At 49.8% G+C, this 21,589-nt stretch overlaps 1 protein-coding gene across 4 annotated transcripts in view; it reads left to right on the top strand.

Annotated features, from left to right (window-relative positions):
- The window catches only part of SFTPB (surfactant protein B), a 190,775-nt gene that overhangs the window by 58,926 nt on the left and 110,260 nt on the right, over positions 1–21,589 (top strand). For all 4 annotated transcript variants that reach the window (XM_085635241.1, XM_085635240.1, XM_085635239.1 and 1 more), the window contains exon 2: positions 20,439–20,581. In XM_085635241.1, the coding sequence (XP_085491367.1) occupies positions 20,439–20,581 (143 nt within the window). The remainder of the gene's footprint in view (positions 1–20,438; positions 20,582–21,589) is intronic.

The raw sequence follows: 21,589 nt of genomic DNA, 5'->3' as shown, positions 1-21,589 counted from the left end.
ATTAACCCGTCAGATTCTTACACAAGCATGCAGGGACCCACCTCTTCCTCCACGTATTTAATCCTGAATGTCACCCAGCCTTTCTGCTGCCCCATCCTTTTTATACTTATGGTGCTGCACAGCATCTCTTGTCACATGAGTCCTTTAAAAAACAAATAAATACATACGTTCTAAGTAGAGTAGCCCTGCTGAAGAACTGGCAGTACTCTCGCCGTTTGAAGTGCGTGTAATGTACCTTGTGTATATGCAATGCTGACAAGTCCTGTACTGCTTCGCTAGCCCTGCTAATAAACCCACTTCCTTTCTGATTGCATAGATAAGCAGTTCTGTGGAGAATTGACATCATGTTCTCTTAAATAGACATGAGCCTTACAGAGAAGTGCTGGTGCTGTTCTCTGCTGTTGCTTTACACTTATTGCAGCCCCACTGCCAATTCCTGGGCTGTGCTTTTCCCTCACATTCCATCTCCACGCTCTCTCTGTGTTACCCTACTCTTAGCTAACCAGTCGCTTCCCTAAGGCTCCCCTTTTCAATCACATTTTTTGTCATTCTTCTTATTAACGTGAAGCTCTGACCCACCCACCCCTTGTGTTGTTAATCATGCTGGTTGGTGGTGTTGAGTTTTCTGTCAGTCCTGACCCACTCCTCCATTGCTTCCCCATACTTCACCATCACATCTTTTATTTACCTTTTTAGGTCGAGCATTCGAGACCTCTTGTATATACTTTAGTATATACTTATATGTGTATGTACTTTGTGGGCTCCGGAGATCAGCCCTGTGACTTGTCATGCTTCCGCTTAGGGACTTTTTTTCTGTTCAACTGCCTTGATAGAAAACGACCAGTAGAGGTCAGTAAAATACCAGAATTGCTTTCTGCTTGTTCAACTGCCTCTCTTTAACTGTCTTGATAGAAAACGACCAGTAGAGGTCAGTAACATACCAGAATTGCTTTCTGCTGTGGGACTTTCTTTTTTTTTTTTATTCTGGCAACTGCCTCTATTAAACTTTCTTGATAGAAAAAGACCAGCAGAGGTCAATAAAATACCAGAATCACTTTAACATTCTCTAGATTCCAGTCCATAGAAATTGTCTTCCAAGAGCATCCGTAGACAATTATAAGTTTTTCAAATCTTTGATTTTCAGTGATATGACCACCGAAGGCCCTAATTTTATATTAAAAACAGAGCTTTGGACTATACCATTTCCCACTGAAAGGCAATACTTTGCTCCATGTGTTCCCATACTTGGCGTGTCACACAGTTTGGTGCTTACTTTCCCTCCATGTTAAAGAACAGTAGATGTTTCAGCGCCCAGGCCAATGTGCTGCATAGCTAAATACATATGAGGTCCTAAAGGCGAGACCAATTGCATTGCATATGATTGTTTTATTGAGGGCGCTGCTGCGGCAATTCGCCACCGGGCTGCTTCGTTTTGAGGTGTCAATACATAAGAAAAACTAAAACATAACAGCAATATAATAAGTTGAATAAACATGTCTGTGGAAATAAACATGAAACTAAGAGATAACAAATAATTGAGGCTATATAACAGAAATCAGTACTGGAAATAATATGCAATAAAATGAATTATGGAAAATGCAAAGGAACAAAAAAGGTCAATCAGGGAGGCTTGGGGACCTCCTGCTGAAAGGGAGGCAAATGAGATGAGCGCTTAGCGCAAATATCAAGGTACAAAGTCACATGTAGCCAAAGGTCATGTCGTTTTTTAGCCAGACTAAGGGGATAGATAAGAACGGTATCTAGCCTGTGATTATGGCATACATTGTACCACCAAGCTCTAAAAGAGATATTAGCAACATTTTTCCAATTTACAGTAATTTGCTGGAATGCAACAGCTAGCAACAAGTCAACAATCTGCACATTAAAATCAACATCTGGGGGGGCGTGGCTAGGCGCCGAGGTGAATGGCCGCCTGATCCCGGAGCTCCGCCGGGACCGTTGGTGTTCCATCAAAATCCGGACTTAATCCGCGCTGCGGGGAGTGCCCTTGGAGCTCCCCCGGCTCCCCCTGACCCGGTGCACACGGAGGCGGCTCGGCGACCCCAGGCGATACTCTCACGGCCCAGGAGGGTGGCCGCGGCGGATGACGGCGGCCGGACGCCTCGGCTCCGGAGCTCTTTTGCGGCTCCCGGCGCTACCTGAGGCCCCGGCGAGGGCCTGCCCACCGACGCGCTCAGAGTGACGCCGTCGTAGGAGAACGCGGCTGATATCGCGGCTCGGGGCCGGAGACCAGCGGATGTCTACGGAGCGGGTGCGAGATCGCGACTGGGGCTGCGGCCGACTGATTCCCTGGCCGAGAAGAGGGCGCCATTTTGCGGCCACGAGAGACCAGAGGGAGGCCTGTTGCTGAGGGACGCCCTGCCCTACCCTCCGGTGAGACTCCAGAGCGCGACTGGGACTGCGAACCACCTGGCTGCCCGGGGGTGAGACGGAGTGCTCTGCTTGATATCGGGCCTGGCTGTTGGCGGCGGAGACCTCCTTCCCCCTATCGATCCCTGACAGAGAACTGTGGGCTCAAGGCTACGTCCGTCAAACCCAGCCGGATCAGGGGGCGCCTGGGTGCTGCGGAGGGGACCACCAGTCGTCCTAGGGAAGGTGCACGATCGCGACTGGGGCTGCGGCGGACTGATCCCCTGGCCTAGAAGGGGACGCCATTTTGTGGCCACAGAAGAGCAGAGGGTGGCCTGTTGCGTTGGAGCGCCCGGCCCACTCATCCGGTGAGGCCCACAAGCGCGACTAGGGACTGCGCACCGCCTGGCTGACTGGGAGTGGGACGGTGTACTGGAACTGATTTTGGGCCTCTCGTGTGGCGGCGGAGGTCTTCCTCCCTCTATCGATCCCTGAGCAACAGCGGTGGGCCCAAGGCTACGTCCGCGAACGCCGGTCGGACCACAGGACACCTCGGTGTTGCGGCGGGCTGTGTCGCATACGACCCGCGGGGTGCCCGGACCGCCATGCGATCCAAGAGTGGAGCCGCAACGCAGGCCAACAAGCTTGACCAGTACACAGTAGCCAAGGCGCCGCCTCCGGCGGAAAAGGCTCCGAAGGATGACGCGGACCCAGCGGACCCTTCATTGAAGTCCATCATGGCTGCGATTCAAACCCTGGGCACGAACTTGGAAACCAAAATGGATAAGATCACCATTGAAGTGGCCCTGCTCCGAGCTGACCTGGGGAAAACCACTGACCGCTCCAAGGCTAATGAAGTTGATATTAAGGCCCTACAGGACTCGGAGAAGCGGCTTGAGGGTAGGGTGAATGAGCTAGTACACCAGCACCGCCTGATGGCCCTGCGGCTCGATGATCAAGAAGGGAGGGCTCGGAGAAGTAATATCCGCGTCGTGGGTGTGGCGGAAGGACTTGAAGGAGACAGTGTGGAGCTCTTCCTGGAGGACCTGATCCTACGACACCTTAAACCCAAGCGTCTCTCGAAGCTCTTCACCATTGAGCGGGCGCACAGGGCCCCTATCCCACGACCCAAGCCTGGGGCCATGCCACGGACGATCATAGCCAAAATTCTGAATTTCCGGGACCGGGACGCAATTCTTCAGGCGGCACGACAGCACGGTGACCTACAGTATGAAGGGGCCACGATCCGGTTCTTTCCCGACTTCACGCTCCAGGTCCAACGGGAAAGGCGCTCCTTCCAAGGGGTCAAGGCGGCGCTCCGCGAGCGTGGGATCAGATATATGATGTTTTTCCCAGCCAAATTGAAAATCATCGCCGGTGGGCGATCCCTCTTCTTCACCACGCCGGAAGCGGTGCAGGAGTGGCTGGATGCGGGAGAGGCGACGCAGGATTCCAGGCGTGAAGAAGTACAGCGGCGAGACGCGGGCCTGCCCGCCACGGAGTCGGCGCCGGGACACCCTGCGGGTGGTGCGCCGAGTCAGCGGTCCTGGCGTTCCAGGTCCAACAGTCCCCGCTGGGGCTCGTCCAGAGAAGGGACACCGCGCTGAGACCACAAGAGATAGCGCTGAGAAGACATCAGACAGTAACGTATACCACATGTGCCTTTCTTTTGAGACTAGTTGACTCTGGGGTACCCTGGCCGCCTCACTGCCTCTACGGGTGGCTTCCCTCTATGGGTGACTCCGGGGCGGAGGGGCTGAACGAACTGGGACACCACGGACGGGCGACCAAAGGGGACTAGCCCACGAACTTCCCAAGTTGAGTTCCTCGGTGGGTTCACCGGGGTGGGGTGGGGCGACAGGCACTCTGCTAATTGGGGTGGTGGGCAGTTCAAGACCCACGGAGCAGGGGGCAGGGTGGGGGGTGTTGTTTTGGGATGGGGGGCAGGGAGGTCAGGGCCAGCTCCGGGAGGGAGGGAGTTGATTGTCCGGCTTGTTGGGTTTGTTGCATTTTGTATGGTTTGTTATTGTGGGGTGGGGCTCAGGGAGGGGTGGGAGTTGGGGATCCTTTACGGTCACACACACTATGTTCACACAATTGATGCCCGGGTGGTGGGACAAGAAACCCTCTTACGACACAGCCATGGCTAGAAGGTGGGAAAAAAGCCTGAAGATTCTCAGCTGGAACGTCAACGGTATGGGGGACAGACTCAAGCGTACTATAGTTTTGCAGTTCCTCAAACGGCACCAGCCAGATGTGGTGCTTCTGCAAGAAACACACTTATTGGGGAATGTCTGTCACGCCCTGAACAGATATGGGTACACTCTAGCAGCACACTCAGGTCTCACCACTGGATCGAGAGGAGTGGGTATACTCCTGCGACGCTCGCTGCCCCTTCATGTAGATATCACCAAGACCGACCCGCAGGGCCGCTTCACGGCTGTGTCGGGGCGTTGGGAAGGCCGGGCGCTTAATCTTCTTTCAGTCTATGTCCCCCCAGGCCTACAGGCCCGGGCCTTCGCAGACCTGGGCTCATTCCTCCTATCGCTACCCGAGGGTCGGCTCGTTCTGGGAGGGGACTTGAACGCAGTGGCATCGGGAGCCCAAGACAGACTGCCACCTAGAGACCTGCCCCAGGGGCAACGGTGGCTGCCGGACTTCCTCGAGTCCTTCGGGCTGACGGACGTTTGGCGCCTACTCCACCCCACTGAAAGTAGCTTTAGCTTCTTCTCCGGGGCGCACCACTCCTTCTCACGGCTGGACTACATCCTCACCCTGCTCCAACACGACATGGCGGTACTGGAGGCCGAATTCCTCCCCAGGGGCATCTCCGACCATTCACCGGTCCTTGCACAGATTATATTCGGAAGTAGACGGGAGGGCTGCACTGCGCCAATTAATCCCTGGCACTTGAAACACGAGGTCACTAGGAAACACATATCCACTTCCATCTCGCGCTACTTCACAGAAAACGATGGGTCGGTCGCCTCCCCTGCCACCCTCTGGGAGGCGTTTAAAACTGTGGTGCGGGGCGAGGCGCTTTCGGCTATCGCGGCTCGGCGACGGGAACGCAGCCAACAGACCGTAGCGCTAGAGGAGCAACTTGGGGAACTAGAAAGGGAGGCAACGACCAGCGGCGACCGGGAGCTCAGGCACGCGATGCAGCTAAAGGCGGCGGAGTATAGAGCGCTGGTATCCCAGGAGGCCCAGACGGTGGCTCGGCATAGAATTGGTAGAATATATGATCAAGGTGACAAAGCCGGGAAACTTATTGCCTGGCTTGAGCGGAAACAACAGGCCAGCAGGGTGGTGCCGGAGTTGCACACTGAATTGGGGAGAGTGCTCACGGAACCCCGGGAAATAGTACAACAGTTCGCCGACTATTACCAGCAGGTTTACAAGCGAGAGTCGGACCGGCCGGAGGTGGACTCCATGGACCTCCTCGCGGACATACGCTTGCCCACTCTCTCGGACACAGATCGGGAGGCTCTTGACAGCCCGCTCACCGAGGCTGAGCTCCAGCAGGCGATAGGAGACCTCCGTCCTGGTAAGGCGCTCGGTCCGAACGGCATACCCATAGAGATCTACAAACTCCAGCCAGACGTCACTAGTAAGCACCTCAAACTCATGTTCGACTGCAGTAAAGCAGTAGGGCTGCTGCCCCGGGACCAGCGGTTGGCGACCATAGTGGCAATTCCGAAAGAAGGCAAACCCAAAGACTCTTGTGCATCGTACAGACCCATTTCGCTTCTTAACGCGGAACCTAAAATACTTGCCAAGACGCTGGCCAATCGGCTTAAGCCGGTGCAGAGGACGCGGTGGTGGTCTCGTTGGATGCCACCATGGCCTTCGACACCCTAGAGTGGCCCTACATGTTCGCAGTCCTGCGTAAGCTGGGCTTTGGACCCCAGTTTATCGCTTGGGTGCGATTACTGTATGCGGAACCCCTGGCGCAGGTGCTGGTAAATAATAAGGTGTCTGAAGTCTTCACGCTGGCCAGAGGAACTCGACAGGGCTGTCCCCTGTCCCCCCTTCTATTCGCCCTCTCCCTCGAACCGCTTGCGGCCTGGATAAGACAGGTTGCCACCGTGCAGGGCATAACATGGGCGGAGGGGTGGGAGGATAAGATATCTCTCTATGCCGATGACATACTTCTCTACCTCTCGAAGCCGCGTGGGTCACTGATCGCGGCGCTGAATATACTGGACAGTTTCGGTCGCAACTCTGGCTTCCGAGTCAACTGGGCCAAATCGCATCTATACGTCCTCCGTGGGGACCCTCCCAGACTCCCTGAGTCTTGCCCTATTCGGGTGGCAGAGGACGGGTTTAAGTATCTCGGAGTGTATATTACTGTTAACAAGGCTCTGCTGTACGAGCACAATCTCAAGCCGCCGCTGCTTCGGCTTCAACGGGAGGCGAAATCCTGGCAGCATCTGCCCCTGTCATTGCTGGGCAGGGCAGCCTTATTTAAGATGCTCTCGCTCCCGCGGTTTCTATACGCACTCCAAAATTACCCGCACCTGGTCCCGAATAGTTACTTCCTAGCGATCGAAGCTGCGCTGCGCGACCTCCTCTGGGCCGGGCAGCCCCGAATCTCACTGGCCAAACTCACACTGGGGTGGTACGATGGTGGAATCGCTCTCCCCGATATTCGTAAGTACTACTGGGCGGCCCACCTATCCGCGATCAACCAAGGGACATACGGGGACGGGAATGACCCCGCTTACGGCATGGATAGATGGCTGCTTCCCGGAGGGAACTACGAAATAGCACTCTACTCTAGACGGGGTGTGAGCAGACTCACCGGCCCGACACTTCATTCGGTGAAGCTGTGGCACATCGCACAGAAGAAGCTCGGGTGGTCCGGAGTCCTCACGATGGCCACGCCACTATGGGCCTCAGAAGCGTTGGGAAATCTGCGACGCACCAAAGGATTCCGCAAATGGGATCTTATCGGCATCTCTCAAATCAAAGACATTTGGGGACCTGCCGGGGTCCGCTCATTCGCCCAAATGCAGGACGCATACGAACTGGCAGATGCCGAATATTTCAGATACTTGCAGGTGCGCCACTCCTTGCAGGCGAACATCCCACCGGAGGTCAAGCTGCCGCCAGCCTCCCCGCTCGAAGATAGATTGCTCGATGGACTCCTCGCGGAACACGCCATATCCCTTACCTACAAAAAACTTATTAATAACCCCCCAGATTTGCTTCTTCCCCTTAAAGAAAAGTGGGTCGCTGAAGGGCTGGAAATAGATGACGAGGAGTGGCTGCACGCTTTGGCTTCTCCACGTGAGGTCGCGATATCGGCCCGATTGCGGCTCATCCAATTGAAGATCCTACACAGAGTTTATATCTCTTGCACAAGACTACATATGATGGGTAGGGCGGACACAACGCTATGTAGAAGGGGGTGTGGAGGCGATGGAACCTTTTTTCACGTACTGTGGGACTGCCCGAAGATTCAGAGGTACTGGAGAAGGGTGGTGCGGGATATGGAGGAGGTGTGGGAGGTGGAGATTCGCCCGGAAGCCAAGAGATGCCTCCTCAACATATGGGAACCAACTGACCTGCCGCCAAAGGGGAGGCTCTGGGTGACACTCGGGCAAATGATAGCAAAAAGGAACATTGCCAGGCTCTGGGGCAGCGCTGTTCCACCGAAACCTTCAGACTGGGCCAGCGACATGGACTGGTGCATGCTGCAGGAAAAGACAGTATATGTGGCGAGAGGGTGCCCGCGCAAGTGGGTTGAGGTGTGGTCCAAGTGGAATGATTTTAGGGGGGGACTCTGCGAGCCCCCTTCCATTGTGCAGGAAGAACCCGGAGATGTTTAGACACTTGCTATCGCGGCTCGGGGAGCTGGGAAAGTGGGGGGGAGGGTGCTGGCTAGCCAAGGGCACACATGAAAGCGCAGTGTTGACCGATGTTTCGGGAGGGAGGGGGGGGAGTTGGAAGTTTCGGCACCTTATGCCTCCTAGGGCAGCTTGCCCCTAATTTGTGATTGTTTACTTAATTCTGAGACATGTAATATTCTTCTCTACCTCTCGGTACGTTTGCACTCCTCAACGCCGCCGTACCTCCGGGCTGACGGCACAGGGCTGTGTGATCCGACATACATCCAAATGGGTTTTTCGCGGCCGGCCCGCAGGGTTGTAGGCTCTCTGCTGTGTACCGAAATGTTTAAATAAAGGTTTTCAAAATCAAAAAAAAAAAAAAAAAAAAAGTTAGAGGGAATCCTAGGGCCACAAAACAACAGCAGGGCCCTCCACACCAGAAAACCTGTCACCACTATCACCACCTAGTAGACTGGCCATGGAATTGACCTCATTATTAATGAAGTAGGCAGGCTATAAAAGTCTATAAATGTTCCTGAAGGACGCAAGCCCTGGCATGGGCCCACCCACCACTGCCTCCTTTACTTGTGGATGCCCTGCTTAGGCTCTTACTTTGCTCAGCAGTATTCAAGCCAACCACTTTTTTCTGCTAATGAAGGGGTATCACCAAGGTGGTCCCAGCATGTCTGAGGGAAACTCTAGCATTCAGGGTTGCGGAGCGGGCAACGGGAAGGGCGCCCACTATCACTGTAAAGCGAGACAACACTCTAGTTTGCGGGGCCTTATCCCAATGAGAGGAGAGTGTACCAGTCCTATGTATCAGGAGCGGATTCTGCACAGTGCTTCACAATAAATGATCTTTATCTGGACTTTGGCACAAAGATGATTTTGCACCACAGCAAAATATAAAAGTTGGTGTGCGATAAAAGCCATGTTTTGCACCACAGTTACCGCCAAACTAACCTGGGTATCTTTTTGAATTGTTTAAGCTGGAATTGCTATTTCTCTTTGATGGGTTCCTCAGATGACAAGGCCAACGTGGGTGCGTATGCCAAACATTTGCTACACATTCATGCAATTCCATGGGTTCCGGCAAGCTACTGAGCACCTGTCCGTCAACACTATCAAAGTTTCGATGAATGACAGCATTACCCAATGAGAAGCCGGTTTTCTAATAAAGTCACTGCATGGCTGCAAAATTACAGGCCAGCTTGGTAGCATCCGGAAACAGAACATATCTACTCACAGCATGTCACTCTAGGTAATGTGCCACTTTCTTTCCACGCGAGGCTCGAATACTGTTAGCGACAGATGCAAAAGCAACTTAAATAAAAAAACTATTGAAAAAAAAAAAAAAAAAAGAAATCAACATCTGCCCAGCAGGAAGAGAGACTTCCTAAAAAAACATTGACAAAGGAAAAGAGAAATGTAGTGTGAAATATGGCATTAATCTGAGCCCAAACTTGTTTCCAAAAATTGTTCACAGCAGTACATGAAAAAAGCATGTGAAAAAGAGTAGCCGTGGGTGTCGAGCAGGACCAACAATGGTCAGGGACTAAAGGAAACCTCTTATTCAACATATGGGGTGAAAAAAGAAGTCTGTTATAAATAAAGAAAAGGGTTTGCGTAAGGGAGGCAGCCCTGGATGATTTGCGAAGTTTGGTCCACACTTTATCCCAAAGAGAGGTGGGCCAAGAGATATCAAGATCAGATTCCCATTGTTCCTCTACCGTGGATTTTGACCTGGGGGTGAGAGTCTTGTGAAATGAGCGGTAAATTAATGAATGTGGAAAACAATGAGAGAGCTAGGGAAAAGTAGAGGTACATCCGTATCCCCTGGATGTAAATAAGTCTTATCAATGGTGGACGGACCCAATGTAGTGTGGTACGATCACTGTGAGACAGTGTTTGGGAACCCACTAGGTAGGTTAAAAGACCCCTCACACACCAACCTGGTTGGTGTCATGCTTCATCATCGGGGTCCCAACCGGGTGGCCGAATGCCCCCCGGTTGTGCTGCGACGCCTGGCTACAGCGGAGCTGGTGTGGTGCAAGAGTGTGATGAAGTGATAGTTAAAATTATATCTCTGAGAATCCTTGCCTTTAGGAAATTTATTACTGGCGGCTCAGGATATAGACTAAAAAGCAGGGTATGTGATGCAACTACGAAAGAAATAATTATCTACTAGTTGTCTGTGTTGTAGGTCTACATGTTTCAGCTCTCGTGTAAAAATGTGGAGCTTTCGTCAGGACCAGTGCAGTAAGTGAGTGGCAAAGTGCGAAGTGCCACGTGGTAAGTGAAAAAATAAAAAGGTTGTTTACCTACACACTCGCTAAGGTGTGTGGACCCAGTGTCGGCAAAATTGCGGACACTGCAGCGCAAAACCTGTGGAAGGAAAACAAGACAGCACAAAAACACATATGAGACTGCCACTTGGGTGCCGTGGATTTATAGCAACTATAAAATGCAATCTTAAGTGCTGTGATAAAGCAAACCTGTCTTCAAGGATCGTACTATTGGTGACACACACACTATGAAGGTGTATCATGCTGCTAAGCGTATAAAGAACGGAGGCAAGACAATTAGAGAAACGCGAAGCGCTTTGTGAACTATGTGTGCCAGGTGGTAAATAACACGGCACTACTATAGTGAACAGCAGATGGTGAATAATACACATATGGTGCCTGGTGAGTATGCCGGCAATGATCTGGTTGAGGAGGAACCGTGAGACCTCAAACGAGGTGTGTCACAGTGAATGGCCCAGTGAGCGCTGCTAAGTCGGGGCTGAATGGAGCCAAGAGGAAAGCGCTGAAAGTTTGTGGTGGGCGCTGATTACTAAAAGGAGGCACAATGCGCAATGCAGGGAAGGAAATGTAAAAGTATTAAAATAATTACACTATGGCTGAGTGAGTGCGCTGTTCAGGAAGCGGGAGGGGGGCGCTCCTCACGTCAATTCTGTAGAAGAAAGAAGTAACGCGTCTCAGAGGTGAGGTAGGGAAGGATGTGGTATTCCCCATGGAAAAATGTGAACGCCACCTTACTTGGTTGAGGAGCTACCATCGCCTGGCACCTACTGTGGACTCCCGAAATCCCGGATGCTGTGGGACTCCCGGAAGGGAGAGGTTACATGGTGAAGTGCTCCATAGCGTACGTGCGGGCTTGCTGGTGAACTCGGGCGGAGCCGTGAGGACTGCGCATGCGTGGAGGAGCAGCGTAGGCCTGGCGCGCATGCGTGAATGCTGCCGGGGTGCCTAGGCGAAAAACGCCCGCTCCAAGGAGAGAAGTGTGCACGGCGCGCATGCGTAGGTGCTCCAGGGGCACGGTGAGGAAAGGGATGGCAATCAGGACATGTTACTAAACCTGCGCGAACCCAATGAGGCCAGGGATGCTGATAGGCCGGAAAGGGCCTGTGGGGGAGACAGGAAAAAGCCAATACTGGTGTAAATTAGGGCTGAGAAGATTACTAACTCGAGGGAGGTAGAGATGCTAAATAGAGCAGAGACATATATTAGACAGGAACACCATGGGGAATCAAGGTTGTCTGAGCCTATGGCAGGGAAAAATCAGGATTTTCTCAGACAGTTCCAGGGGATATTATCGTTCAGGCCGGTGATGTGGCAGGACAGTCGATATATCCATCTCTGTTCCTGTTCCAGGAGGCGGGTCTGGATGTTGAGAAGGTTGTGATCTAAGGCTTCCAGTACGACCCATCTCATATCATTGGTCGTGTGGCCTTTTTCCAAAAAATGGTTGGTCATTTTTGTGGTATTTTTCTTGCAGCGTATCGTGCTGCGGTGTTCGCAAATGCGAGTGGTCATACCAATGTAGATGAGGTTACAAGGGCATATGATCCGGTACACAACATTCTCTGAGAAACTGTCTGAGAAAATCCTGATTTTTCCCTGCCATAGGCTTAGACAACCTTGATTCCCCATGGTGTTCCTGTCTAATATATGTCTCTGCTCTATTTAGCATCTCTACCTCCCTCGAGTTAGTAATCTTCTCAGCCCTAATTTACACCAGTATTGGCTTTTTCCTGTCTCCCCCACAGGCCCTTTCCGGCCTATCAGCATCCCTGGCCTCATTGGGTTCGCGCAGGTTTAGTAACATGTCCTGAATGCCATCCCTTTCCTCACCGCGCCCCTGGAGCACCTACGCATGCACGCCGTGCACACTTCTCTCCTTGGAGCGGGCGCTTTTCGCCTAGGCACCCCGGCAGCATTCACGCATGCGCGCCAGGCCTACGCTGCTCCTCCACGCATGCGCAGTCCTCACGGCTCCGCCCGAGTTCACCAGCAAGCCCGCACGTACGCTATGGAGCACTTCACCATTTAACCTCTCCCTTCCGGGAGTCCCACAGCATCCGGGATTTCGGAAGTCCACAGTAGGTGCCAGGCGATGGTAGCTCCTCAACCAAGTAAGGTGGCGTTCACATTTTTCCATGGGGAATACCACATCCTTCCCTACCTCACCTCTGAGACGCGTTACTTCTTTCTTCTACAGAATTGACGTGAGGAGCGCCCCCCTCCCGCTTCCTGAACAGCGCACTCACTCAGCCATAGTGTAATTATTTTAATACTTTTACATTTCCTTCCCTGCATTGCGCATTGTGCCTCCTTTTAGTAATCAGCGCCCACCACAAACTTTCCGCGCTTTCCTCTTGGCTCCATTCAGCCCCGACTTAGCAGCGCTCACTGGGCCATTCACTGTGACACACCTCGTTTGAGGTCTCACGGTTCCTCCTCAACCAGATCATTGCCGGCATACTCACCAGGCACCATATGTGTATTATTCACCATCTGCTGTTCACTATAGTAGTGCCGTGTTATTTACCACCTGGCACACATAGTTCACAAAGCGCTTCGCGTTTCTCTAATTGTCTTGCCTCCGTTCTTTATACACTTAGCAGCATGATACACCTTCATAGTGTGTGTGTCACCAATAGTACGATCCTTGAAGACAGGTTTGCTTTATCACAGCACTTAAGATTGCATTTTATAGTTGCTATAAATCCACGGCACCCAAGTGGCAGTCTCATATGTGTTTTTGTGCTGTCTTGTTTTCCTTCCACAGGTTTTGCGCTGCAGTGTTCGCAATTTTGCCGACACTGGGTCCACACACCTTAGCGAGTGTGTAGGTAAACAACCTTTTTATTTTTTCACTTACCACGTGGCACTTCGCACTTTGCCACTCACTTACTGCACTGGTCCTGACGAAAGCTCCACATTTTTACACGAGAGCTGAAACATGTAGACCTACAACACAGACAACTAGTAGATAATTATTTATTTCGTAGTTGCATCACATACCCTGCTTTTTAGTCTATATCCTGAGCCGCCAGTAATAAATTTCCTAAAGGCAAGGATTCTCAGAGATATAATTTTAACTATCACTTCATCACACTCTTGCACCACACCAGCTCCGCTGTAGCCAGGCGTCGCAGCCCAACCGGGGGGCATTCGGCCACCCGGTTGGGACCCCGATGATGAAGCATGACACCAACCAGGTTGGTGTGTGAGGGGTCTTTTAACCTACCTAGTGGGTTCCCAAACACTGTCTCACAGTGATTGTACCACACTACATTGGGTCCGTCCACCATTGATAAGACTACGGTAAATTAATGAGGCAGTATTATGAGTGCGAAGCAAGGAGTGAAGGCGTAGAGTGGGGTTGGAAGGATCGGGTTGGGCGGGAGAGTTGGAAAGTTGGATATAGGTGGACATAACTGCATTCTTGAGCGTGAGGTACTTACGGGCAAAGGAGGAGGGGAGATTGAAGTTATGGCAAAGAACGGAGAAAGGTAAGAAATCAGAACCAGAAAAGAGGTGGGATACCCAGATCAGTCCTTTTTGTCTCCAAGATTTCCAATAAAAGGGCTTGTGATTAATGAGGATGCTATTGTTATACCAAATGGTGGTATTGAGAAAATCGGCTACAGAAGAGGGAGGGCTTGGGGAAGTGGAAAGAAGAAGCTTGGTGGTGAATTTGTGGATGGGAGTGGAAATGAGCTGGGGTTTACGAGAAAATGAGAGATATTCAGCGAAAGTAAAGGGGGATAGAGAAAGACGCTCAATAACAAGCCATAAAGGGGGATAATCAGCAGGCTCTCGCAACCAAAGGGAAGCTTGTCGTAGAAGGAAAGCTTTGTGGTAAGTGGGAAAATCTGGAAAATTGACCCCACCCTCTGATTTGGGGAGTCGTAGTCTGTACAAGGACATACGCGCTTTTTTGCCTGACCAGAGGAAAGAAGAAAGAATAGTGTTGATTTTCCTAAAAAAATTAGCTGGAATAGGAATTGGAATATTGGAAATAGTGTAAAGAACTATTGGGGAGAGCATCATTTGAATCGTGTCGAGGCGACCCCACCAGGAAAGGTAAAGCGGGTGCCACCTGGAAGTAATGTCAGACAGTCTCTGGGTACACTTGCTAAGGCATAGTGAGACAGTGTCTGAAAGGGAGGGGGTAATATGCAAACCAAGATATTTGATATGTGAGGTACTCCAAGTGAAATTGGACGTAACGAAATCAGGTTTGAAGGTGAATTTTGTGAGGGGTAAAATTTCACATTTGTCATTGTTCAACTTATAACCGGAAATTTGGGAGTACTCATGGACTTCAGTTAGAAATGCAGGAATGGAGATGGCAGGGTTGGAAATAAAGAGAAAGATGTCATCCGCATAGGCAGCAAGTTTAATGTTTGTTTGAGAACATTGGAAACCGTGCAGATTAGAATTTTGGCGAAGTTTTGAGAGGAAGGGTTCTAAGGCCAGATTAAAAAGGAAAGGGGACAGCCCTGACAAACTCCTCTACCTAAGTTGAAGAAAGAAGAGATTAGGCCATTAGCACAGACCGCCGCTCTGGGATTTGAATAAAGGAAAGAAACAAAGGAAATAAAATTAGGACCAAACCCAAACCATCTGAGGGCGGAAAAAAGAAAAGTCCACTCTACTCTGTCAAACGCTTTTTCTGCGTCCAAAGCAATTGCTGCTAACGAATCTTGGAATCGTGAGGATTTGGACAGGACATTAAACAGAAGTCTAGTATTGTCTGTGATGAAACGACCTTTAACAAATCCAGACTGCTCTGGGCCCAATAATTCAGGAAGAAAGGGGTCTAGTCTTATGGCAAGGGATTTAGCGTATATCTTGTAATCAATGTTGACCAAAGAGATTGGTCTATAATTCTTGCAATACTGGGCATCTTTTCCTTCTTTGGGTATTATGCATATGTGGGCGTCTGAGAAAGTGCCAGAGGAAGTGCCACTAAGGACAAAAGAATCAATAAGAGAATGTAATCTGGGTAGTAGTAATTTAGAGAATTGCAAATAAAATTCAACTGTAAATCCATCCGGATCCGGAGCCTTATCCTTCTTAAGTGACTGAAGTGCAGTGTGTAGTTCGGAACTGGAGATGGGCGTTTCAAGAGTGGATAAGTCAACAGGAAAATTGGGGGGAGCCTGAATGCTGGAGAAGAAGGTAGCAAGGGATTGGGGAGTAGGATGAGTTTCAGAAGAGTAAAACGTAGCATAAAAGCGGGAAAATTCTTCTAAAATATCAGCATCTGTGCGCCTTAAAACAGAATTAGCATCAAAAACAGACTCAATATTCAGTTTGTGTTGCTTAACTTTTAAATAGTTGGCTAAAACCTTCCCCGCTCTGTTCTTACCCCCATAAAATTTTGAACTAGATTTCAACAGATATAACGAAGCATCATCAGTGGATTGTTTGTTAAATTGCATCTTAGCTTCAATAAGAGTAGTCAAACTTTCCTGCGAATGGGAGGTATAAAAGGAGTGCTCCAGTTTTTTGATCGTAAGGAGGAGATCGCTAGTACGCTTGCGAGCGGTTTTTACGCTTTTTAGCCACAAAATCAATGATGAAACCTCTGGCTGCAGCTTTGTAAGCGTCCCAAACAACATGCTTGGGCACATCGGGCGTATCATTGATGGCAAAAAATTCTGTGGTAAATTCAACAAAGGAGGTTGTGAATTTGGGATCAAGAAGGAGAGTGTTATTAAAGCGCCATCGCTTTGGCCCAGTGGACTTGGGTAAAACATCAATGTTAACAAAAACAGGGGCATGATCAGAGAACAAAATGGGGCCAATATCGGCGTGAGTGAGGGACTGATAGATATGATGGGAAAGAAAAATATAATCAATGCGGGACTGGGATTGGTGGGATGGGGAGTAAAAGGTAAACTCTTTAGTAGTAGGATTGCATAAACGCCAGGCATCAACGAGTTTGTGCTGGGACACTGCCTGAACAAACAATTTGTGAGACTTATTAGGGACATAGGATGCTTTGGAATGCCTATCCAAAAAGGGGTCATGGGGTAAGTTGCAATCTCCTGCCATAATAAAATTATCATCAACGTATTCAAAAATACGAGAAGCCGTTGTGCGCCAAAAGGCGGGGTCACCACCAGTAGGTGCGTAAATGTTGAAAAGGGAGATGGGAATACCCTTCGAGGAAAGTTTAACATACAACCATCTGCCCTCGGGATCTGACTCAGAAGACAAGAGAGAATGAGAGAGAGATTTGCGAACTAACACAGCCACACCATTTCTTTTACCATCCCCAGGGGCAGAGAAAACATCACCAACCCAACCCCTCTTGAGCTTAGCAGCTTCAACATCAGACAAATGTGTTTCTTGCAAGAAGGCAATGTCTACATTCAATTTGGCTAGATGAGAAAGAATTTTTTGCCTCTTAATGGGAGAGTGAAGACCTTTAACATTCCAGGATACAATACGCACTGACATTAAAGATTATTAAAAGAATAATGCAAAGAGGGAATAAAACATTGAGAGAAAGCCTCGTGAAAAATAAAAGACGTAGGAAAAAGAAAGAAAGAAAAAGAACAGAGAAGAAATGAAATGGACAGGAGCAGGAAGAGGAAGAGAATACTGAGAAATACCATAAAGATAGAGGAAAACCAAGGTGTTACTAAGATCAGTGAAAAAACAAGATAAAGTCCGGAGATAATAATAATAAAGGTCCAATGAAAGAGAAAAAAGAACATGCGCAGAGAGACCAATGAAAAAACAAGATGAGAGAGAGCGGCCAAAAGGAGAGGAAAGTAAATATAAGTCAAAGGAGAAGTGAAGTGACAAGGGAATGGAGTGTATAATGAGAAGGAAGCATGACCGTGGGAGCCAATGAAAGGTGAGGAGAAAAGGGGAAAGAGAGAGAGAAGAGGAAAAAGGTCGTAAAAAAGGTAATGACACCAATAAACCTGAAGACATGAAGGGAAAAATCAAGGTCAATAGAAATAGAACAAAAACAGACATATCATAAAGGATGTGAGGAATACTTACAAGGGGTAAATTAGGAGAGGAACAGGAACATGCAAAAACGTACGTGGAGACGAGGGGAGGGAGGTGGGGCCAACTGGAGAAGGCAGGACACTCGGGGTCTGCGAGACGTCCGACCAGAGGAACAAGGCGGAACGCGGAACATTGAGCTGCGAGGGAAGAAAAATAACAAGGTTAGGCAACGGCAATCGACAGAGACATTAGAAAAGCAAAGGATAGGGCGGACCAAGAAACTATGACGTAAATAACAAACATTTCTGTAAAAAGTATAAACTCATCAAGAACACACATAAGTCAAAGAACATTTGAGTTAGAAAAATCAGCAACAACTGAAAGCTGGAACAGCATAATACAACTTCGGAAAAAGTCACGGTGGGAGAGAAGAGGAAGGCCCAGAGAGCTCCATGTCAGACTGGCTGCAAGAGTTCAGGAAACTTCGAAGTCGCGTAGGCTCCTCATATGTCGTGGTTTTATTATTGAAGGTGACTTTAAATAAGCAAGGGTGGAAGAGACCGTATCGGGCACCAATGGAGCAAAGGTCAGGTCTCATGTCCAAAAAGGCCTTACGTCAGTTCGCAGTGGCTCTGGCGTAATCTTGCGCAAAGAACAGATTGGAACCCGACCATGTGAGACGAGGAGAGGCTCTGGCTGCTGAAAGAACTTTCAGCAAATCTGTATATTCCAGAAAATACATTATTACACCTCTGGGCTTCGCTGGCGTGGATAGAGAGGAGGAAGCTCGTCCAAGCCTGTGGGCACGCTGGATATTGAGCGGTGGGTCTTCGGGCAAGTGTAAAAGCTTGGAAAGAAATGACTTGAAAAAATTGATGGGGTCGCTCCCCTCGCATCCTTCCACCAGGCCGTAAAGGCAAAGATTGTTGCGCCTGTTTCGATTTTCCAAGTCCTCCATCTGCTTCTGGAGAGAGGAGACTTGCGCATGCAGATGGGTGACTTTGGCTGCAGAGTCCTGAAGAGAAGAGACATCACGCTCCACTGACGACACTCTTTCATCCATCGAAGCCCAGTTGTCAGTAAGAACCTGCAACTTAGTGTTGGTTTCTTCCATAAAAGGGCGCAAGGCCCGAATCTCTTCAAGGAGTAACTCCATCGAGATGGTCGAAGAGGACTTGGGAGGCGAAGGTGGATCTTTTTTCAACCTCTTAGGCATCGTTTTTGCTGAAGGCTGTGAAGAGGCTTCCATATGTGACGTCATCTCACTGGGAGGTAGAGACTGGGAGGCTTCTAAATGGGCCAGTTCCGTGAAAAGCCTGGAGTTCTTAATATAATTGCGCTTATAGACCTTGCTGGAACAATCAGCCATCGACTCGTCTATGAAGTGCAGGTTCACCGGGGACACACCGGAAGACTGGAAACTAAACAGGCACCTTGCGGGAGCAAAAGAGCGTGAAAAATAAAAGAGAGGCAGCTAAAAAGAGTTGGCGAAAAAATATTCCAGGCCAGAAAGAACAAAAATACCAAGAGCCAGGAGAAGCAGAATAAAGTCCCAAAATGGCTGCTGGGTTTGAGGAGAAGAAGAAATGTCCATTAAGTCACAAAAAAGCCGTACGAGACAAGAAAAAGTCACCTGGAAATACTTGGCTGTGGCATCTGTGTCGCCCATAGTGCTGTGAACAATGCAGGTCCGTTGAAACATCCAGGACTTCAAAGCGCGCTAGACGGGCTGCTGAGGGGATTTCAGGCATGCAGAAAACAAAATGGCGGTCGCAGCTGTTACAGAGCCGCGACCGGGACCAAAAGGGACAGCAGAGTCGGAAGGAAGACCATCACGGCGGCATAAGTGGGCTCAGGACATGCCCGTCACCTAGAAAATGCAGAGGCTTCCCTTCAATGTTCGCGTGTGACGCGCGAAACCGCCGGTGAACCCTGGCTCGAACGGAGCTCTACTCCGGCGCCGCCATTCTCCTCGGGCGCCTAGCCACGCCCCACCCCTCTTTAATCTGATGCTGTGTAGAGATGGATGTGACCTAAAAGATAACCCAAAGTAAAATAATGGTAAACGTTTCTTATCTCACACAAGGTGTAATCGCCTTCTGTGTTCGGATACATTTCGCACTGTAGGTGCCCTTTCTGTGGTGGGTTTGTGTCTGACTTGCATTATATCTGCATCCGGAAGGTTTGTACCGGTTTGTGGGACATGGACAGGCACAGAGGAAGTGGGTAACTTGATTCTGTTCTGTTTGTGTTGTGTGTGAGGGAAGCGTTCAATGCGGCTGCCATGCTATGCACGGTCTGTGTGTGACTGAAGCCTGCAGTGCTTCTATCTACACTCTGTCTGTTCTGTCTCTGCGTCTGTAAGGTTAGTACCGGTCTGTGTGCCATGGACAGGCACAGAGAGTGTGGGTAACTTGATGCTGTTCTGTTTGTGTTGTGTGTGAAGGAAGCTTTCCATGTGGCTGCCATGCTGTGTACAGTCTGTGAGTGACTGAAGCTTGCAGTGCTTCTACCTACACTCTGTCTGTTCTGTCTGCCAAGGGAAGTTTACACTGAGGCGGGCACTGCAGTACCCGTACTGGACGTGTTTGTGCAGGTAAAGGAAACCTTACCACAGAAAAGTCAGCATAGATGGATTTGCCGTAGCTTGTCTTCATACTTCTTTACTAAGCACAATTCAAAAATCCTAGATCTGCACGGCTCCTTTTATCAGACATCTATATTAATAAAGAGCTTAGTAGCACAGTAAGCGCTATATAAATGCAATTACAATTACATCACTCGACTTTCACAGCTCTTTCCGTCCATACATTGGAGTGTTAGGTTGGAGCCGGACTGATGGAGGGTATCTGAGTGCACCTGCCCAAACACACTAGCACCGCGAGGCGGATCACTCAAGAGAATGAGCAAAATACATTAATTTGTCTACTCATCCGTTCTATCACTAATCCATACCCCTTTCTCTTAGCTGTGACCGGGAATGTCCTTCTTCGGGAAGAGTGTGGCCAAGGAGCGAAATACTGGTGCCAGAACCTGGTGACCGCCGTGAAATGTGGCGCGGTGGAGCACTGTCTGCAGGCCGGGTGGAACCCACAGCAACTGGGAGAGGAGGTGAGTATCCACCAGGCACTACCTGCTCGCTGTGTGCAAATGAGAGAGGCGAGTACCCGTGAGTACTCTCTGACTGCAACCAGTAGCAAATGGAGAGGGGAGTACCCGTGAGTACTATCTGAGTGAAACCATCAGCAAATGGGTAGGTGAGTACCCGTGAGTACTATCTGAGTGAAACCAGCAGCAAATGGATAGGTGAGTACCCGTGAGTACTCTCTGACTGCAACCAGTAGCAAATGGGGAGGGGAGTACCCGTGAGTACTATCTGAGTGAAACCAGCAGCAAATGGGTAGGTGAGTACCTGTGAGTACAATATGAGTGGAACCAGTAGCAAATGGGTAGGTGAGTACCTGTGAGTACTATCTGAGTGGAACCAGTAGCAACTGGGTAGGTGAGTACCTGTGAGTACTATATGAGTGGAACCAGTAACAAATGGGTAGGTGAGTACCTGTGAGTACTATCTGAGTGGAATCAGTAGCAAATGGGTAGGTGAGTACCTGTGGGTACTATCTGAGTGGAATCAGTAGCAAATGCAGGAGGTGAGGACCAGTGGCAAACAATCAGGCAAGTGGAATCTACTGCACATTGTTGCAGCTCCTTATAACTCTGTGCACAGTTGTAGGGTAGCTGGGTGCCTACACATCTCTCTCTACACAGTCTGTATGTAATTAGAAGATGGATAGTAAATACTTCTTCTAAAGGTCTTTACCATCCTGTGAGGAAGAGGTGGGAGCAGGGAATACCTCCTCTAAGGGTCTCTGCGCAGTCTGTATTTAACAGATGATGGGGAGTGAGTACCTCCTTTGAGGGTCTCTGAGCAGTCTGTATTTAATCAGATGATGGGGAGTGAGTACCTCTGCTATGGGTCTATGCGCAGTCTGTATTTAGTCAGATGATGGGGAGTGAGTACCTCCTCTAAGGGTCTCTGCACATCTGTATTTAACAGATGATACGGAGTGAGTACCTTTTCTAAGGGTCTCTGCGCAATCTGTATTTAACAGATGATGG

The sequence above is a fragment of the Triturus cristatus genome, chromosome 11 (assembly GCF_964204655.1).
Source record: "Triturus cristatus chromosome 11, aTriCri1.1, whole genome shotgun sequence".
NCBI classification, from domain to species: Eukaryota; Metazoa; Chordata; class Amphibia; order Caudata; family Salamandridae; genus Triturus; species Triturus cristatus.
This window is presented reverse-complemented; position numbering and strand designations above follow the sequence as displayed.